At 39.1% G+C, this 15,329-nt stretch overlaps 1 protein-coding gene across 7 annotated transcripts in view; it reads right to left on the bottom strand.

The window, feature by feature from the left end:
• Positions 1-14,994, bottom strand: part of LOC127646283 (dedicator of cytokinesis protein 9-like) — a 102,715-nt gene extending 87,721 nt beyond the window's left edge. For 6 of the 7 annotated variants that reach the window (XR_007970905.1, XM_052129802.1, XM_052129804.1 and 3 more), the window contains exon 1: positions 14,827-14,994. Coding sequence is in view for 6 of the 7 variants with exons in the window: in XM_052129802.1 (XP_051985762.1) it covers positions 14,827-14,994 (168 nt within the window). In the remaining variant the exon portion in view is untranslated. Of the gene's footprint in view, positions 1-7,958; positions 8,295-14,826 lie in introns of those variants that run through there. The other variant, XM_052129805.1, reaches the window with a different exon arrangement.
• Positions 14,995-15,329: the final 335 nt, after the last annotated feature.

Genomic DNA, 15,329 nt, shown 5'->3' with positions numbered 1-15,329 from the left:
CTGTTATTTATATTTCAGTGATCTGACATCTTGTTTCAGTGACAGTTACTGTACTTTGAAATGTGGAATTAAAACGCCAAATGGAAATTTGTCTGGTTTGATCAATCATTATTCTTGATAAACTGCATGCTATAATATATATATATATATATATATATATATATATATATATATATATATATATATATATATCTATACAATAAGCGGCGGCAGATCGCTCGAAAAAAGCGTTTGCCTCCGACGGTCCGCCTTCGATATAACGGCGACAGGCGTATCGAAGGCGGTAGGAAGGCAGCTGCCGCTTTTAAAAAGCGGCTGCCGCCGGCGGACCGCCGTCAAACGTGTTTGCGATATCGCCATTCTGCCACTTCTACTGCCGCCGGCGCACCGCCAGCGGACCGCCGACTTATTGCTATCTGGGTAGCGGCTGGAGTTTGTTTTGTGAAGTATTTTTTGCAGGACATTGGAAGGATTAGGTCATCTGCTGCACTCATAAACAGCCGGCTCACTTAACATTCATTTGACTGTCTGAGGAAACTGAAAGATTTTTTTTGTGTGTGTATGTGTGTGTGCTGGTTCCACTAGAGGCTGGTGTTTGTTTTTTGGAAGAACATGCTTTCGGAACAGTTATGCAGAAGAATCTACAAGTCCGTTGTGTTTTTTTCTGCCTCTTGGCTGGAGTTTGTTTTATAGATTTTCTTCTGTTATGTCATTCTTTTTCATATGTCAAAATAACAAATGTTAATATGAGTGGATTGTATCGATCTACATGGAATGTGAATGGGTGGGGGAACCCCATAAAAAGAAGGAAGGTTATTTATTTTCTTAAACGAAAGAGATATGATGTAGTGTTTCTTCAAAAAATGCATCTTTCTCTGCAGGAACCTAAAAATTTGTGAAGATATGGGGTGGACATGTTTTCTTTAGTGCTGGTTCAAGTAAGAGCAGGGGAGTCATTACATTGATAAGTAAACATCTACAATTCAATGTCTCAAATAAAGTAAAATAAAATTAGGAAGAGTCATTATTGTTTTAGAAGAAATTCAGGGGCAAAGGTTGATTTTAGCGAATATTTACGCACCTAAAGTTGATGATCAGGGCTTTTTTATAGATCCTGAAGGGATGTTGCAAGCTGCTGGCACCCCTCATGATATAATATTGGGAGGAGACTTTAATATTTTGATGGACTCGGTCCTTGATCATAGTAAAGCAAAAGTGTGTAAGCCCCCTAGAGCAACATTGACGTTTCACAGGATGTGTAAAAATCTTGGTCTTACAGATATTTGAATTCTTTTAAACCCATCTGGTAGGGACTATAATTTTTTTTTATCAATCAATAAGATCTATTCTAGTCTAAGTACCTCATTTAATCTGTTGTTGATTGCTCAATTGGAAACATCTTAGTCTCAGATCACACCCTGGTGAGTTTAGCGGTATTGCCACATATGGAGAAAAAGAAATACTTAAAACATATAGTTGTTGCTTTAATGTATCCCTTTTGCAAAATCCTGATTTCCAACAAATGTTAAAGGCTGAAATCAATGTTTATATGGAGACCAACTTGTCCTCAGTGTCCTCTGTCGGCATATCTTGGGAGGTGCTTAAGGCGGTTCTAGGGGCATGAGAACTCATGGAGTTGGAAGGGGAAATTAAAAGTGCCGAGGCAGAGATGAAGCACTGAATGTCATCTTATGGCCTCAGAGAATTGACCTGATTGAAATACAGACATAATACTATTTGGTCACAGAAGGTGGAGTTTTGGTTATTCAGGGCAAGACAGTCATACTTTTAGTCTGGGGACAAAGCAGGGAATCTTTTGGCTAGATATATAATGCAGAGAGGGTCTTTTTCTACCATTCCCTCCATGAAATCTGCTGGTGGTGAAATTTTTACCTCAGCCATTGAACATATTAATGCTTTTAAAGAATTCAATTTTGATCTTTATAGCTCCACGTCTTTGTCTACTGATGAAGATATTTGAAACTTTGTAGAATCATTAGTTCTCCCTAAACTGACAACTGAGCAAAACCATTCTATTGATTCTGAAATAACCTTGGTGGAGCTAGGCAAGAATATTAAGGGCCTGCCTTTAGGCAAGGCTCCGGAGCCAGATGGATTTGCCTCAGAGTTTTTAAATCTTATGCTACAGAACTGGCTCCAATTTTGTACAGAACCATAAAAGAAAGGAACGCTTCCTCCAACCATGACACAAGCCCGGATCAGTCTGATTCTTAAAAAAGACAAAGATCAAAGCGTGTGTAAGTTATGGTCCAATTTCCCTGATCCAGCTAGACATTAAAATATTGTCAACAATTTTGGTTAACTGATTAAGTTATGATATCTCTTATACATATAGCTCAGGTGGGGTTTATTCAGGGCCACAGCTCTTCTGATAACATTAGCCGTCTCATTAATATTATGTGGTCAGTGGCGAATTATCAGATTCGGCCATCTCACTTGATGCTGAAAATGTATTTGATATGGTAGAATGGGATTAACTTTTTAAGATTTTGGAAATATATGGGTTAAGGAATACTTTTATTGGATGGATTAATTTACTTTATAGACACCCGGTAGTGGCGGTGCAAACAAACAGATTAATTTCAGGTCATTTTACTCTGGATAGGGGCACCCGGCAGGGTTGCCTTCTTTCCCCGTTAATGTTCTGTCTCGCCCTGTAACCATTAGCAGCCATGATAAGAAGGGAAGATGATTTTCCAGGGCTGGTGGCAGGAGATGTGGCGAATAAGCTTTTGCTTTACGCAGATGATATTTTATTATTCGTCTTCCGACCCCACTAGCCTCCACAGAATTATTCATTCCTTTTTTAAGTTCTCAGGATACAGAGTCAATTGATCTAAATTTGAAGCTTTGGCTCTGACAGCGTACTGCCCAGTAACAGCTTTACAGCTGGGTGCCTTCCAATGGCCCAAACAGGGTATGAAGTATTTTTATTTTATTATTCCCAGCAAATTTGTGTGATTTAGTTAGAGTTAATTTTGAACCCTTAATAAAATGTTTTTTGAGCGATGTGGGCAGGTGGAGTTCATTAACTTTTTTATGATTGGGAAGGTTAATGTTATTAAAATGAATTGTTTTCCAAAATGTTACTACCTACTACAATCTCACCCTGTAGATGTCCCCATCTCTTATTTCAAGCAATTTGATAGCATAGCAAAGACCTTCATTTGGAATGGTAAGCATCCCAGAGTACATTTAAATAAGTTACATAGGCGAATTGACAAAATGGGCTAGGCCTACCCAAGATTTTGTTTTATTATTAAGCATTCGGTCTCAGACATTTGACTCATTGATCACTTCCACCTGAGAGAGTCCCTCCCTGGTTTTGTATTGAACAGGAGGTTCTTGACCCTATTTCGCCATTGCAGATCCTTTCTATCAAACTAATCTGAGAAGTTAAAGAAATAGTTCACCCAAAAATTCAAATTTGCTGATAATTTACACAGGCCATCCAAGATGTATCGGAGTTTCTTCATCAAAACAGAATTTAAGATTTTTAGGATTTCATTTCAGGCCTCCTACTTAAAACAATGCAAGTGAATGTACTATTAGTAAATGCATAAAATGCATAAAAATAATCCATATGACTCCAGTCGACAAATATAGTTCTTCTGAACCCAAACGATTTACTTTTTAGAAACAAAACAATATTTATATACTTTAACAACAAATGTTCGCTTATGTACATCTCATTAGAGGGAGGATGTGAACTCGTTGGAAAGGTCACGCGTCACGTGGAGGAGGCAGGAAGCATGTTATTGTTTACAAGAGAAACTTGCAAGGACCACAGACCAAGTGTCGTTCACAAACAAAAACATTTCAAAACTATTTAAAAACAATATAAAATAAAATACAAAATCTATTTTCATGATTATATAATATCTTGCCTTGTGGAGAGAGAGCTGTGTGTTTATTTATTTTTATTTTATTTTTTCTTTATATTTTTTATTTTGTGTTTTGTAAAATGTTAAAACTATAAATAAAATATAAAAAAAAAAAAAAAAAAATAAATAAAATAAAATACAAAATAATTTCCAAATAAAAAAAAACATTACTGCAGTAAACAACCATCCTTTATTTCAGAGCAATGCCGTTGCATTAGCTACTTGGGCATTTTCTTTAGCAGAAATAAATAGGCTATATAACTGTCAGGAATTCAAGCCACACAAGTTGTAGTTAGTTAAACCAAGTGCGAGAGCGTTTATTGAGATTCACAGGATTTACAGGGTTTACACAGTGAGATCAATGGTACAGGTGATATCACATAGAAGAGAAGTTTTACAAACTGAAGAAGAGGTAACAGGCAAAACAGCAGGGTAAGCACTAAACAGATATCAAAGAAGATCAAGAGCAAATACAGACAGGTAAATAAACACTGCGTGGGAGCAGCGTGATCAAACTAGTGTCCTTTGTGTGTTCATGATCATTATGGCCAAATTGAGGACATTTCTCCAAAAAGTAAAATCTTTGCCCCATGTGCACTTGCAAACTGTAGTCTGGCTTTTTTTATGGCAGTTTTGGAGCAGTGACTTCTTCCTTTGCTGTTGTTCTGGGATTGATTTGCACTTTTTGCACCAAACTACGTTCATCTCTAGGAGTCTCTTTCTTGAGCGGTATGATGCCTCAGTGGTCCCATGGTATTTATACTTGCATTGTTTGTACAGATGAACGTGGTACCTTCAGGCATTTCGAAATTGCTCCCAAGGATGAATCAGACTAGTGGTGGTCCACAATTTGTTTTATGAGGTCTTGGCTGATTTCTTTTGATTTTCCCATGTTGTCAAGCAAAGAGACACTGAGTTTGAAGGTAGGCCTTAAAATACATCAACAGGTACACCTCCAATTCAGTACACCTCCTATCAGAAGCTAATTGGCTAATTGTCTAAAGGCTTGACATAATTTCTGGAATTTTCCAAGCTACTTAAAGGCACAGTTAACTTTGTGTATGTAATCTGCTAACCCACTGGAATTGTGATATAGTCAATTAAAAGTCAAACTAATCTGTCTGTAAACAATTGTTGTAAAAATTACATGTATCCTAAACGACTTGACAAAACTATATATATTTTATGTATAACTAGGCCTATATAATCTATATAAAAGATTACATATCTATTATATAGACATACTGTATAATCACCCCTCAACCTTATACTATGTTTTAATTTAAATTTTAACGAGTATTACATTTTCTTAGTGTCATTATTTTTGTGCAAATTGCTACCTCTTCTGAAGCAGCACTTAAAAGGTGTGGTCACATGGCACCTGTTATTTTTCTTAGCGCTATTCAGGATGCACCAATCACAGTCAATTTTTTTAAATATAATTTCTGGAGATTACAGGAGCATAATTTTATTTGTATAGTATTTTAGGTCTAGTCTTTTTTTTGTGATGATTTTGAAATTGATTTTAACAAGCTTACTTTCAGTATACAAATGTTTCCTCTCTAAGTAAAAAAAAATTAAAAATTTGCATGCAGCCCAATGTAGGATTCAGCTTTTACAGACAGTGAGCACTCTCTTGAGAAAGACACCTTTAAATTTAAAGGTTTTTCACCATTGTGACATCCTCCAAGCAAAAAAAAACGTTAGATCGCTGCACCTCTCCACAACAAGTGGCATGATTTGAGGTCACATTCATGTCTGTAGGACAAATGGTGCAGGACGTGTTTAATAATTAGGGCTAGGGGTATGAACAAAAGTAATAGTGATGATTGCCTTATTCAAAATTATTAAAATAGAGTAAAGAACACATCCTGATCAACTTCAGGCACACTCATTTGCACATGCACACGTGTTTATGTGCATGATTGTAGAAAGGTGTTGTGTCAAATGTCAAGCTGGAACTACAAATGAAGAGGAGGGGACAGGGAAACTGCTTCAAACTGCTTCAAACTGCTTCAGTCCCTCTGTGCCGAGGGAGGATGTTAAGGGAAACGCAGACGACACTCACTGTTTAACTACGCTGTAAAACGTTGTTCCCCCACTTTGATATTAAGAACATTTCAAGGTCACATTTCACCCCAACATCAAAATAAATAAATGATATTTTGCTTAAAGAAAAATAAAAAATCTTACTGGCATAATTTTAATATATATACAGTGAATTTAGAAAGTATTCAGACCTCTTAATTTTTTTTTACATTTTGTTATGTTTGCAGCCTTATGCTAAAAGGCTTTAAATTATTTCTTTTTTACATCAATCTACACTCCATACACCATAATGACAAAGCAAAAACCAAATTTTTGATAACTTTATTTATTAAAGCAAATATATATATATATATATATATATATATATATATATATATATATATATATATATAAAAACTGAAATATCACACTGAAATATCACTGAAATATCATATGTATTCAGACCCTTAACTCAGTAAGTTTTTTTAGGTATGATGTGACAAACATTGCACAATTGGATTTGGGGGATTTTATGCCATTCTTCTCTGCAGATCCTCTCAAGCTCTGTCAGGTTGGACCGTCAGTGGACAGCTATTTTCAGGTCTCTCCAGAGATGTTCGATTGGGTTCATGTCTGGGCTCTGGCTGGACAACTCAAGGACACCCACAGAGTTGTCCCTAAGCCACTCTTGAGTTGTCTTGGCTGTGTGCTTATGTTCATTTTCCTGTTGGAAGGTGAACCTTTGACTCAGTCTGAGGTTCTAAATGCTCTGGACCAGGTTTTTATTAACGATATCTGTATTTTGCAGCATTCAGCTTTCCTTCAACCCTGACCAGTCCCACAATCCCTGCCGCTGAAAAACACCCCACAGCATGATGCTACCAACACCATGCTTCACCATTGGGATATCATTGTACAGGTGACGAGCGGTGCATTGTTTCCTCTAGACATGATGCTTGGAATTGGCCAAACAGTTCAATCCTCATTTCATCAGACCAGAGAATCTTGTTTCTCAGAGTCTGAGAGACCTTAATAGCTTTTTTGCATGCCTTGTACTGAGGAGAGGCTTCCGTCTGGCCACTCTGCCATAAATCCCAGGTCAGTGGAGTGTTGCAGTGATGTTGTCCTTCTGCAAGTTTCTCACATCTCTGAACATGATCTCTGGAGCTCAACCAGAGTGGCCATTGGGTTCTTGGTCACCTCTTTTACCAAGGCCCATCTCCAACGATTGCTCAGTTTGGCCGGGCGGCCAGCTTTAGGAAGAGTCTTGGTTGTTCAAAACTTCTTCCATTCCACTGTGTTAAAATTTTTTTGTAGCTTTCCCCAGACTTGTGCCTTGACACAAGCATGTTTGTGAGCTCTGCAGGCAGTCCCTTTGACCTCATGGCTTGATTTTTGCTCTGATTTGCATTTTCAGCTGTGAGACTTTATATAGACAGGCATGTGCCTTTCCAAATCATGTCCAATCAATTGAATTTGCCATAGGTGGCAAGTGTAGAAACATCTCAAAGATGATCGAGAGAAATGGGATGCGCCTGGGCTAAATTTCAAATGTCATAGCAAATGTTTTACTTATGTTAATGTGATATTTCATTTTTTTCTTTTTAATAAATTTGCAAAGTTATCAAAAATCTGGTTTTTGCTTTGTCATTATGGGGTATGGAGTGTAGATTGATGTGAAAAAATTATAATAATTGAAAGCATTTTTGCATAAGGCTACAACATAACAAAATGTGAAAAAATAAGGGGTCTGAATATTTTCTGAATGCACTGTATTTATAGTGGGGGTATTTTTTTAGATGAAATGTGACCAAGACAGATTTCCATGAGATTCTTTTTGGCTGAGTTGAGAATGGCATACAACTACTATACTACTATTTCTGCCATATTTAGATATACTATAGTATAGAGTGGTAGAATGCAATTCTGAACTCAGACTTTGTTAGTATACTAGCAGGTAAACAAGCAGTACTAGACATTCTCTAGCAGTTCTTTGTTGGTTAGATGGTCAGACGAGAGACTTACCCCTACAGGTGCTGTTGTTTCCCACTCTACCTCCATCTCCTCCTGACTCCTGCCCTTCTGAGGGGTCTCACACACTGCATCCTTACGGGCGGCTCGTCCAGCCTTGCCCTGCATGATCCACAACACACACCCTTCAGAAGAACCCAGAGCTAAAGCCTAAAAGTTATAACTGCAGAATAGAGACCCAGACTCTGTCTAGAGTAGCGTTTTAAAGGGAAACTAACACCAGATCTACAGTCTGCATACTCTCTCTTTACTGGCTGAGTCTCTCTTTCTGCTCTCCCACTCTTCTCTGCTTCTGAACTTTACCATGTGGAGTTCTCAAGTGTGTTTCTCTAACGGTTCAGTCCCTCCCTTTCTCTCTCTGCCTTGTAAGAGGTGAAGACCACTCCTTCACACAGCTGTTCTGGCGTGTGTGTGTGTGTGTGTGTGTGTGTGTGTGTGTGTGTGTGTGTGAGCGTGTATTTATCACTTTGTGGGGACCAAATGTCCCCATAAGGATAGTAAAACCCGAAATTTTTGACCTTGTGGGGACATTTTGTCGGTCCCCATGAGGAAAACAGCTTATAAATCATACTAAATTATGTTTTTTGAAAATGTAAAAATGCAGAAAGTTTTCTGTGAGGGTTAGGTTTAGGGGTAGGGTTAGGTTTAGGGGATAGAATATAAAGTTTGTACAGTATAAAAACCATTATGTCTATGGAAAGTCCCCATAAAACATGGAAACACAACATGTGTGTGTGTGTGTGTGTGTGTGTGTGTGTGTGTGTGTGTGTGTGTGTGTGTGTGTGTGTGTGTGTGTGTGAGACCAGTACACTATTGTTATTGTGTTATGTCACACTCATCTGTCCTCCCTCTCTGCTGAAACAGAGATCTGAACTGTCCATTTCACCTGCCAGAGAAAAACAGACAAAGCTAAGGAGAGAAACCACAAGAAGAACAAATAAACAGACAAAAGCAATGGAAAGTCCCTCCGTCTGTGATTGTGTTTTGCCAAAAAGAAGGACAAAGTTACTGTAGAGATTAGTCAAATTAAATATGAAGGAAAAATTAATTAATTATACATGATAGTCAGAAAGACAAATAATGGGAGAGCATGAAAAATAAACCGCTAAACAGAGTATAAAACAGCTTTTTGGAGATGGTTTCAAGTCTTGATCCTGATCTGTGTGAAAATATAATTCTCTTTAAGTCCATATTTTACTTAAAGCTGAAGTATGTAACTTTTAAAGTGTTAAAATATTTTCTTCTGTAAGTAAGCCATTCATAGATAAAATTTCTCAAAAACTATAAACACTGCGATATAAAAATTCCTGTTTAATTTTGAGAGACCCACGTTTCTTTCTGAATACACCACTCATAGAGGTCTGCAACCCGATCAAGACAATGCTTTTTTTCCGTTCTGCTCTAGTGCACTAAGGTACTGCTGTGCCTTGTTAAAACTGTATGTTTACTGTTTCAGTACTGTTACGAATATTGCCTATATGCTTACATAAAATACAGCCTATTGCAACAGTACAGCTAGAAGCAATTAGATAGTAAGCGATTTCGGGTTTGGGTTGGGTTCGGCTTAAAATCTGGTGGTATCGTTCGGGCCATGTAGGGTTGGGCCACATAGACTCGGGTACAGTTGGTGTTTCATTTTGAAGGCCTCTAGCCCCTCATCTGCTGTTAGTCAAACAGTCAGATAGTCCCACCCCCAAAAAGGGCTACAACTAACTATCATTTAGATAATCGATTAATCTAACGATTCGGCGATTATTGCAACGATTAATCATTATCTCTTAATCCATTACTCAGCTTGTGTCCCGACATTAAAGGTTGTATCAAACGTGCTTACTAACAATAAAGAGGTCAAAATCATCTTTTAAAAATACCTCTAAATGACATTCACTGAATTAAAGTGGAAAATTTTATTTTTATAAAATTTAATTCAGTAAAGAATTTCACTGCAAAAAAAATCATATTGATTTCTAAGCTATTGTTAAAGGGATAGTTTCCCAAAAATGAAAATTATGTAATCATTCACCTGGAGGACATTACAACAATGAAAAAATTAAAAACCATAGACTTTGACTGAAGGAGGGACCTGATATATCAGAGGTGGGCTCTTATGACAGGACCAGTAAGCAACCACCCAAAACAACCTAGCAACTGCATTGTAACACACTTACAACCACTCAGGACACCTTATATTTCACCTAAAAAGTTCTGTCCTCAATCCCTCACCCTCATGCTGTTCCAAACCTGTATGACTTTTTTCTTCAGTGAAACAGAAGTCTCAGTCAAGTCAAGTCAAGTCAACTTTTATTTATAGAGCACATTTAAAAACAACAGAAGTTGACCCACTGCTTTACAGATCAAATAAACAAAATGACAGTGTGATTTAAAAACAGATTGATTTCAAGTTAAACATTTTATTTTTATCTATTTCAAACTATTCAACGATCTATTCAAAAAATACTGAATATAAATATGTTTTTAAAGAAGATTTAAAAATGGCTAATGATGCTGACCTCAAAGAGAAAGGGAGACTTTTCCAGAGATTAGGACCTATCACTGAAAAGACAAGGTCACCCTTAGATCTATAGCGACAACAAGGAAGTTATAACATCTTTTGTGTTCCAAGGAGGAACAATGTCATACAGATTTGGAACAACATGAGGGTGAGTGAATGATGACAGGACTTTCATTTTTTAGGTGAAATATAGCGTGTTCTAAGTGGTTGTTAGTGTGTTACAATGCAGTTGCTACGTTGTTTTGGGCGGTAGTTATTGTTCAGTCAAAAGAACCCACCTCTGATATATCAGGTCCCTACTTAAATCAAAATCTATGGATTATTTTTTCACCATTGTAATGTCCTCCAGGCAAAAAAACTCTTTGAGGTCACATTCATGTCTGTACAGTAGGACAAATGGTGCAGGACAAGTTTAATAATTAGGGCTAGGGGTATGAACAAAAGTAATAGTGATGCTTGCCTTATTATTTTTTTTTTAAATAGACTAGATCTATCACTCAAAACCAACTTCTGTACATGTGAGTGACTTAATGTAATAGTGTCTCTACGCATGCAAACAACAATAGCTTGTCTAAAGCAATGAAATATATGAAGCACATCAATAACTTACGCACAACCCACATCCACACACTCTGTTCTCCACACCCTTAGGCCACGGTATAAACTTGGGTGAGTTGCATAATCCCACTTTGACGTAATATTTGGGAAGATTCCCAAAGGGAGTCAGGGCAGGGAGCCAGGGTGGGGGCCACAGATTGAAAAAACACAAATCTAGAAACCCCCTCCTCACTGTACACACCCTTCCACAGTGGGAGCTTCACATCTGGGTCTGAACTTAAGCCAGCTGGTGCTGTGTAACGTAGCTGACAGCACGATGAGAGACTTGTACTGAATTTTATGCACTGTTCAGTGAAAGTGTACACTATAGAGCACCTCATTATCCTGAGATGAGCTGAGAGCATCAGATTAAAAGCATGTGTGATATATGATCTCAGCAGAGAGAGGCTCACAGAACTAGATCATGGAAAATTCAATGATGTTTTCTTCAAAATGGGAGAAATATGCAGCCCAGCTAGAGACAGGTCACTAAAATTAATTCATGTGTGCAAAAGTGGTGGTGCTGTTCTGTTCTAATAATCTGTTTATCTCTCTAGGAAACAGTTGCCTTTATGTCAAGGTGAAACAGATGCTCCAGATACATCGTTCCAGCCTTTGCATCGAACATCTCCACGCAAGCTGTCAGCTATAACCAATACATGCCAGGTATGCAAGGGAAACTTCAATCACCATTTCCTCAATTTCACCAATTGCTTTAGAATTGCTGTAATCATTAATTGGCATTTATTTATTTATAAATGGCAGACAGTTTTATTCAAAGTGATTTACATTACAATAAAGATATACATTTATTAAATGTACGCATTCCTTGAGAATCAAACCCATGATCTTGGAATTGCTAGCACCATGCTTTAGCAATTGAGCTACAAGAACACACTCCACACTGGCTCAAATTATTTAAATTTTGGACAGTGGTTTCACTTGTTTGAAATTAGGCTTTCTAATAATACAATTACCTTGTAAACTCAACTTAAATACTGAATGTAGCCGGAACCTGTAAAGGGGTTAATGGAAAGGATGAGGTGAGAACCGGCTTGACAATATAAATATAAATAATTGAATATAAAACTGAACCAAAAAGACAAACACTGATTAGCCTGATTAGGAGCCGGGTGTGCGGAATCACGACCCGGCCCCACCCTCTGCCCAGCCACATTCCTCCCTCGTTCTCTCAGGCTGGGGAGCCCCCGGCATGACATACACCCCGGTGTACCTTCCGCCCCGTCTGCCGGCAGGTCATCCACCTTCTATCTGGATGAGGGAGCGGACAAGGGGAGGGAAACAAATGTAACGGCAATCATGCCAAATTAACAAAACATTTAAAAAAAGAGAGGGAAAGGCCAACACGTTGCGTAAGTGGAAGAGAGAGAGAGAGAGAGAGAGACAGAGAAACACTTAGGTTGGTATGCCGTAGCTTGGTCCTCGCCCACTCCTCCACCCTCTAATGGATGACAGCCGCCCACTCTTCCACCCTCTAATGGATGACAGCCGCACCTCTCCGGGTGGATCGGAGGCAGTCCTCCGGCCCCTGGCGGACGGAATGCCCCGCCGCGTTTTTGGTGGAAGGTAGGAGTCTCCCCCGCCCCTGGCAGCGGAAAACCACTCCAGGAGGTTGGTTGGGAGACCCTCCTCCCCTCACGGTCGGCTGCTCCTTTGGAGTGGATGATAGCGGCGAGAACTCCACTATGGCGCATCCCTCCTCCTTCCCGGGTTTCGGCACCAGTGTAAAGGGATTGATGTAAAGGAGGAGGTGAGAACTGGCTTGACAATATAAATAATAGTTTAATATAAAACTGAACCAAAACGACAAACACACACAGGTGTCGGACAGCTGTCCATAAATCTCTCTCTCTCTGTCACGTTGCCATCTTTGGTCAGCCTTTATCCCTCTTGAGGGCTAATTAGCCTGATTAGGGGCCAGGTGTGTGGAATCACGACCCGGCCCTGCCCTCCGCCCTGCCACAAATACTTTCTCCTATCCCAGTTTAAAATGCAGAGACAACTATAAGTAAGCCATTTGTAGGTAAACCATTTTCAAAAACTGTAAAATTAAATGTCCTGTTTGTTTTAAGTGACCCGTCACAAAAGACACAACAACATTATCTGTGTTTCCACTATCGGGAAAAATGAGGGTGTGCTAGTGCGTGCCATGGCCAGTTGTATTTCCACTGTCACTTACTGGGCTTCTCCTTGCCGCCTCAGGGCTTTATTGGGGCCAATGGCCTTTGCCCTAGCGATTACTCTTGTGCCAAACAAGGCTAACTGGGGTGTGAGGCGGGGTGAATGTCAAAGGCAGAGTTTTGCCGAACTTGCCAGGTTGTGAATCCAGCGGACAATGGTACAGGGTCATTAAAAATAAACAATTTGCAGGTACAGTACAAATCCGTTAAAACTCACTAAGAAAGAACTTTCATGGTTCGAGGTCATGGATGGTTTGCTGGAACATCGTCCTGCTGTTAGTGGAGAGACCACTGGCAGTTACAGTTGGTGAGTTGTCAAAGCTAACTTAAAAGTATCTTGCTAGCTAGCTAATGTTTACAATATAAACTCAATATTCTAGATAACTAGATAACATGAAAACCTAATCCCAACCATCAGTGGAGTAAAAATGTAATCTAAAGGGACGGTCATGCTACACTTTCACATTACCCATTCACACCCATTCAAACACATCCCAACATGGAAGACCAGAAACGCAACCTCATGTGAAGAAATGTTGTACTAGGTTGCGTATTGAAAGTTCAAGTTTGGTGAATTCTGATATGCAAATCCGTATCACGAGAGGACGCGTGACCAACAGAAGATCAAACATTGCACGCTGACCTCTTGGCTCAACTCAAAGAATACATATTTCAAAGCTGTGTGTTTTATTGTTGCAGGAAAATGAGCAGACAATATTTAAACACATGCCATAATATAGTATTATTAGCTATTTGTGATGTGTAGTTTACTTACAAAAGAAGCCTCTCGTGTGACATCATGTACTGGCCCTTTGCGTTGACCAGAAAAAAATTATGTGCTGAAAGCCTAGTGTGACCTCTGAGACTGCTCGCACAACGCCAAAAAGGTAAACTCAATTAAATTGATTCAAAGATGTCTGATGGGAGATACTGCTTGTCAGTAACTGGGTAGAATGGGGTCGATGTCAGGGTACCGAAACATTCATTAGCAACATGTCAACTTCCCATTTGATCATGTTGGTTTAACCATTCTATGCCACCTTTACTCTGCACAGTGCCCATTTTGATTCCTTTGTGCAGCCAACATGATGACAAAAGTGGCATTGATGAAGAATTTCATTTAATCGAACCAATGTCAAAAAATCTAAGCTTTATGAAAGTTTAAACAGTATTTTTTTTTTTTTGCTGCCTTGCAAGTTTTTTCCATCTTATTCTCTTGCAGAGTAAAACAGAACACCTTACTGGTGAAAGTAAAGCCCAGGCATACTTTACAACCACTGCATGTGTTTTAAAGAGATACATAATACATAAACCTACAGGCATACAGCATACAGCACACACACACACACACACACATACACACTTGAAGAAATCTTCCTCTCAGCAAACTGTTACTTCAGATCATACTGTAGAGTGCTGAGTAATACTGTTAGAGATAGAAGCCGATAACTCCCTGCTATAACCACAGTTACAATATACACATTCAAACCCACCTCTAATATTGTCAAAGCACAAAGTCAAACTATCAAATAGGAAATCACACACACATTACCAATGCTACTGCTGGTGGTGTGATTGCCAGTGATTCTCTGTGGCTGAGTGTGTCTTCCTCCTCCGCTGGCTCTGCTGCCTCCAGCTCTGGTTTACACGCATATCCACAGTTCCTGTGCAACATACGCCGCAGTCCCTCAAACAGGATCACACTCGCAGTGCAACCCATAGCACCTGGTACCAGAAACTTATACACACACCTCCCTGAACAGATCAGATCTCACTACTTCAGCTGTCAGTCCAAAGTTCCTCCTGGACCGCTATTAGGCACTGGTCCGAATCCCAGTGAGAACCACAGCCAGAATCAGCCTACAGTAGCTCTCACAAATCCAGTCCCAACACAAAAGCTCTCTGTTCTGAGACGCATCACTCCATCATTTGCCCTAAACCAGGATAAGAGCAAAAGAGAAGGATGACAGTGGACTGATTTCATTCAATCAAATGAGTGAGATTCTAAGTTAGCAGCTCCCTAAAAGTGTTTTTGTTTGTAACAGCCCTCGGGAG

Source organism: Xyrauchen texanus, chromosome 7 (assembly GCF_025860055.1).
Source record: "Xyrauchen texanus isolate HMW12.3.18 chromosome 7, RBS_HiC_50CHRs, whole genome shotgun sequence".
Lineage (NCBI taxonomy): Eukaryota > Metazoa > Chordata > Actinopteri > Cypriniformes > Catostomidae > Xyrauchen > Xyrauchen texanus.
The sequence above is the reverse complement of the archived record's forward strand: the minus strand, read 5'-3'. Positions and strand labels throughout refer to the sequence as shown.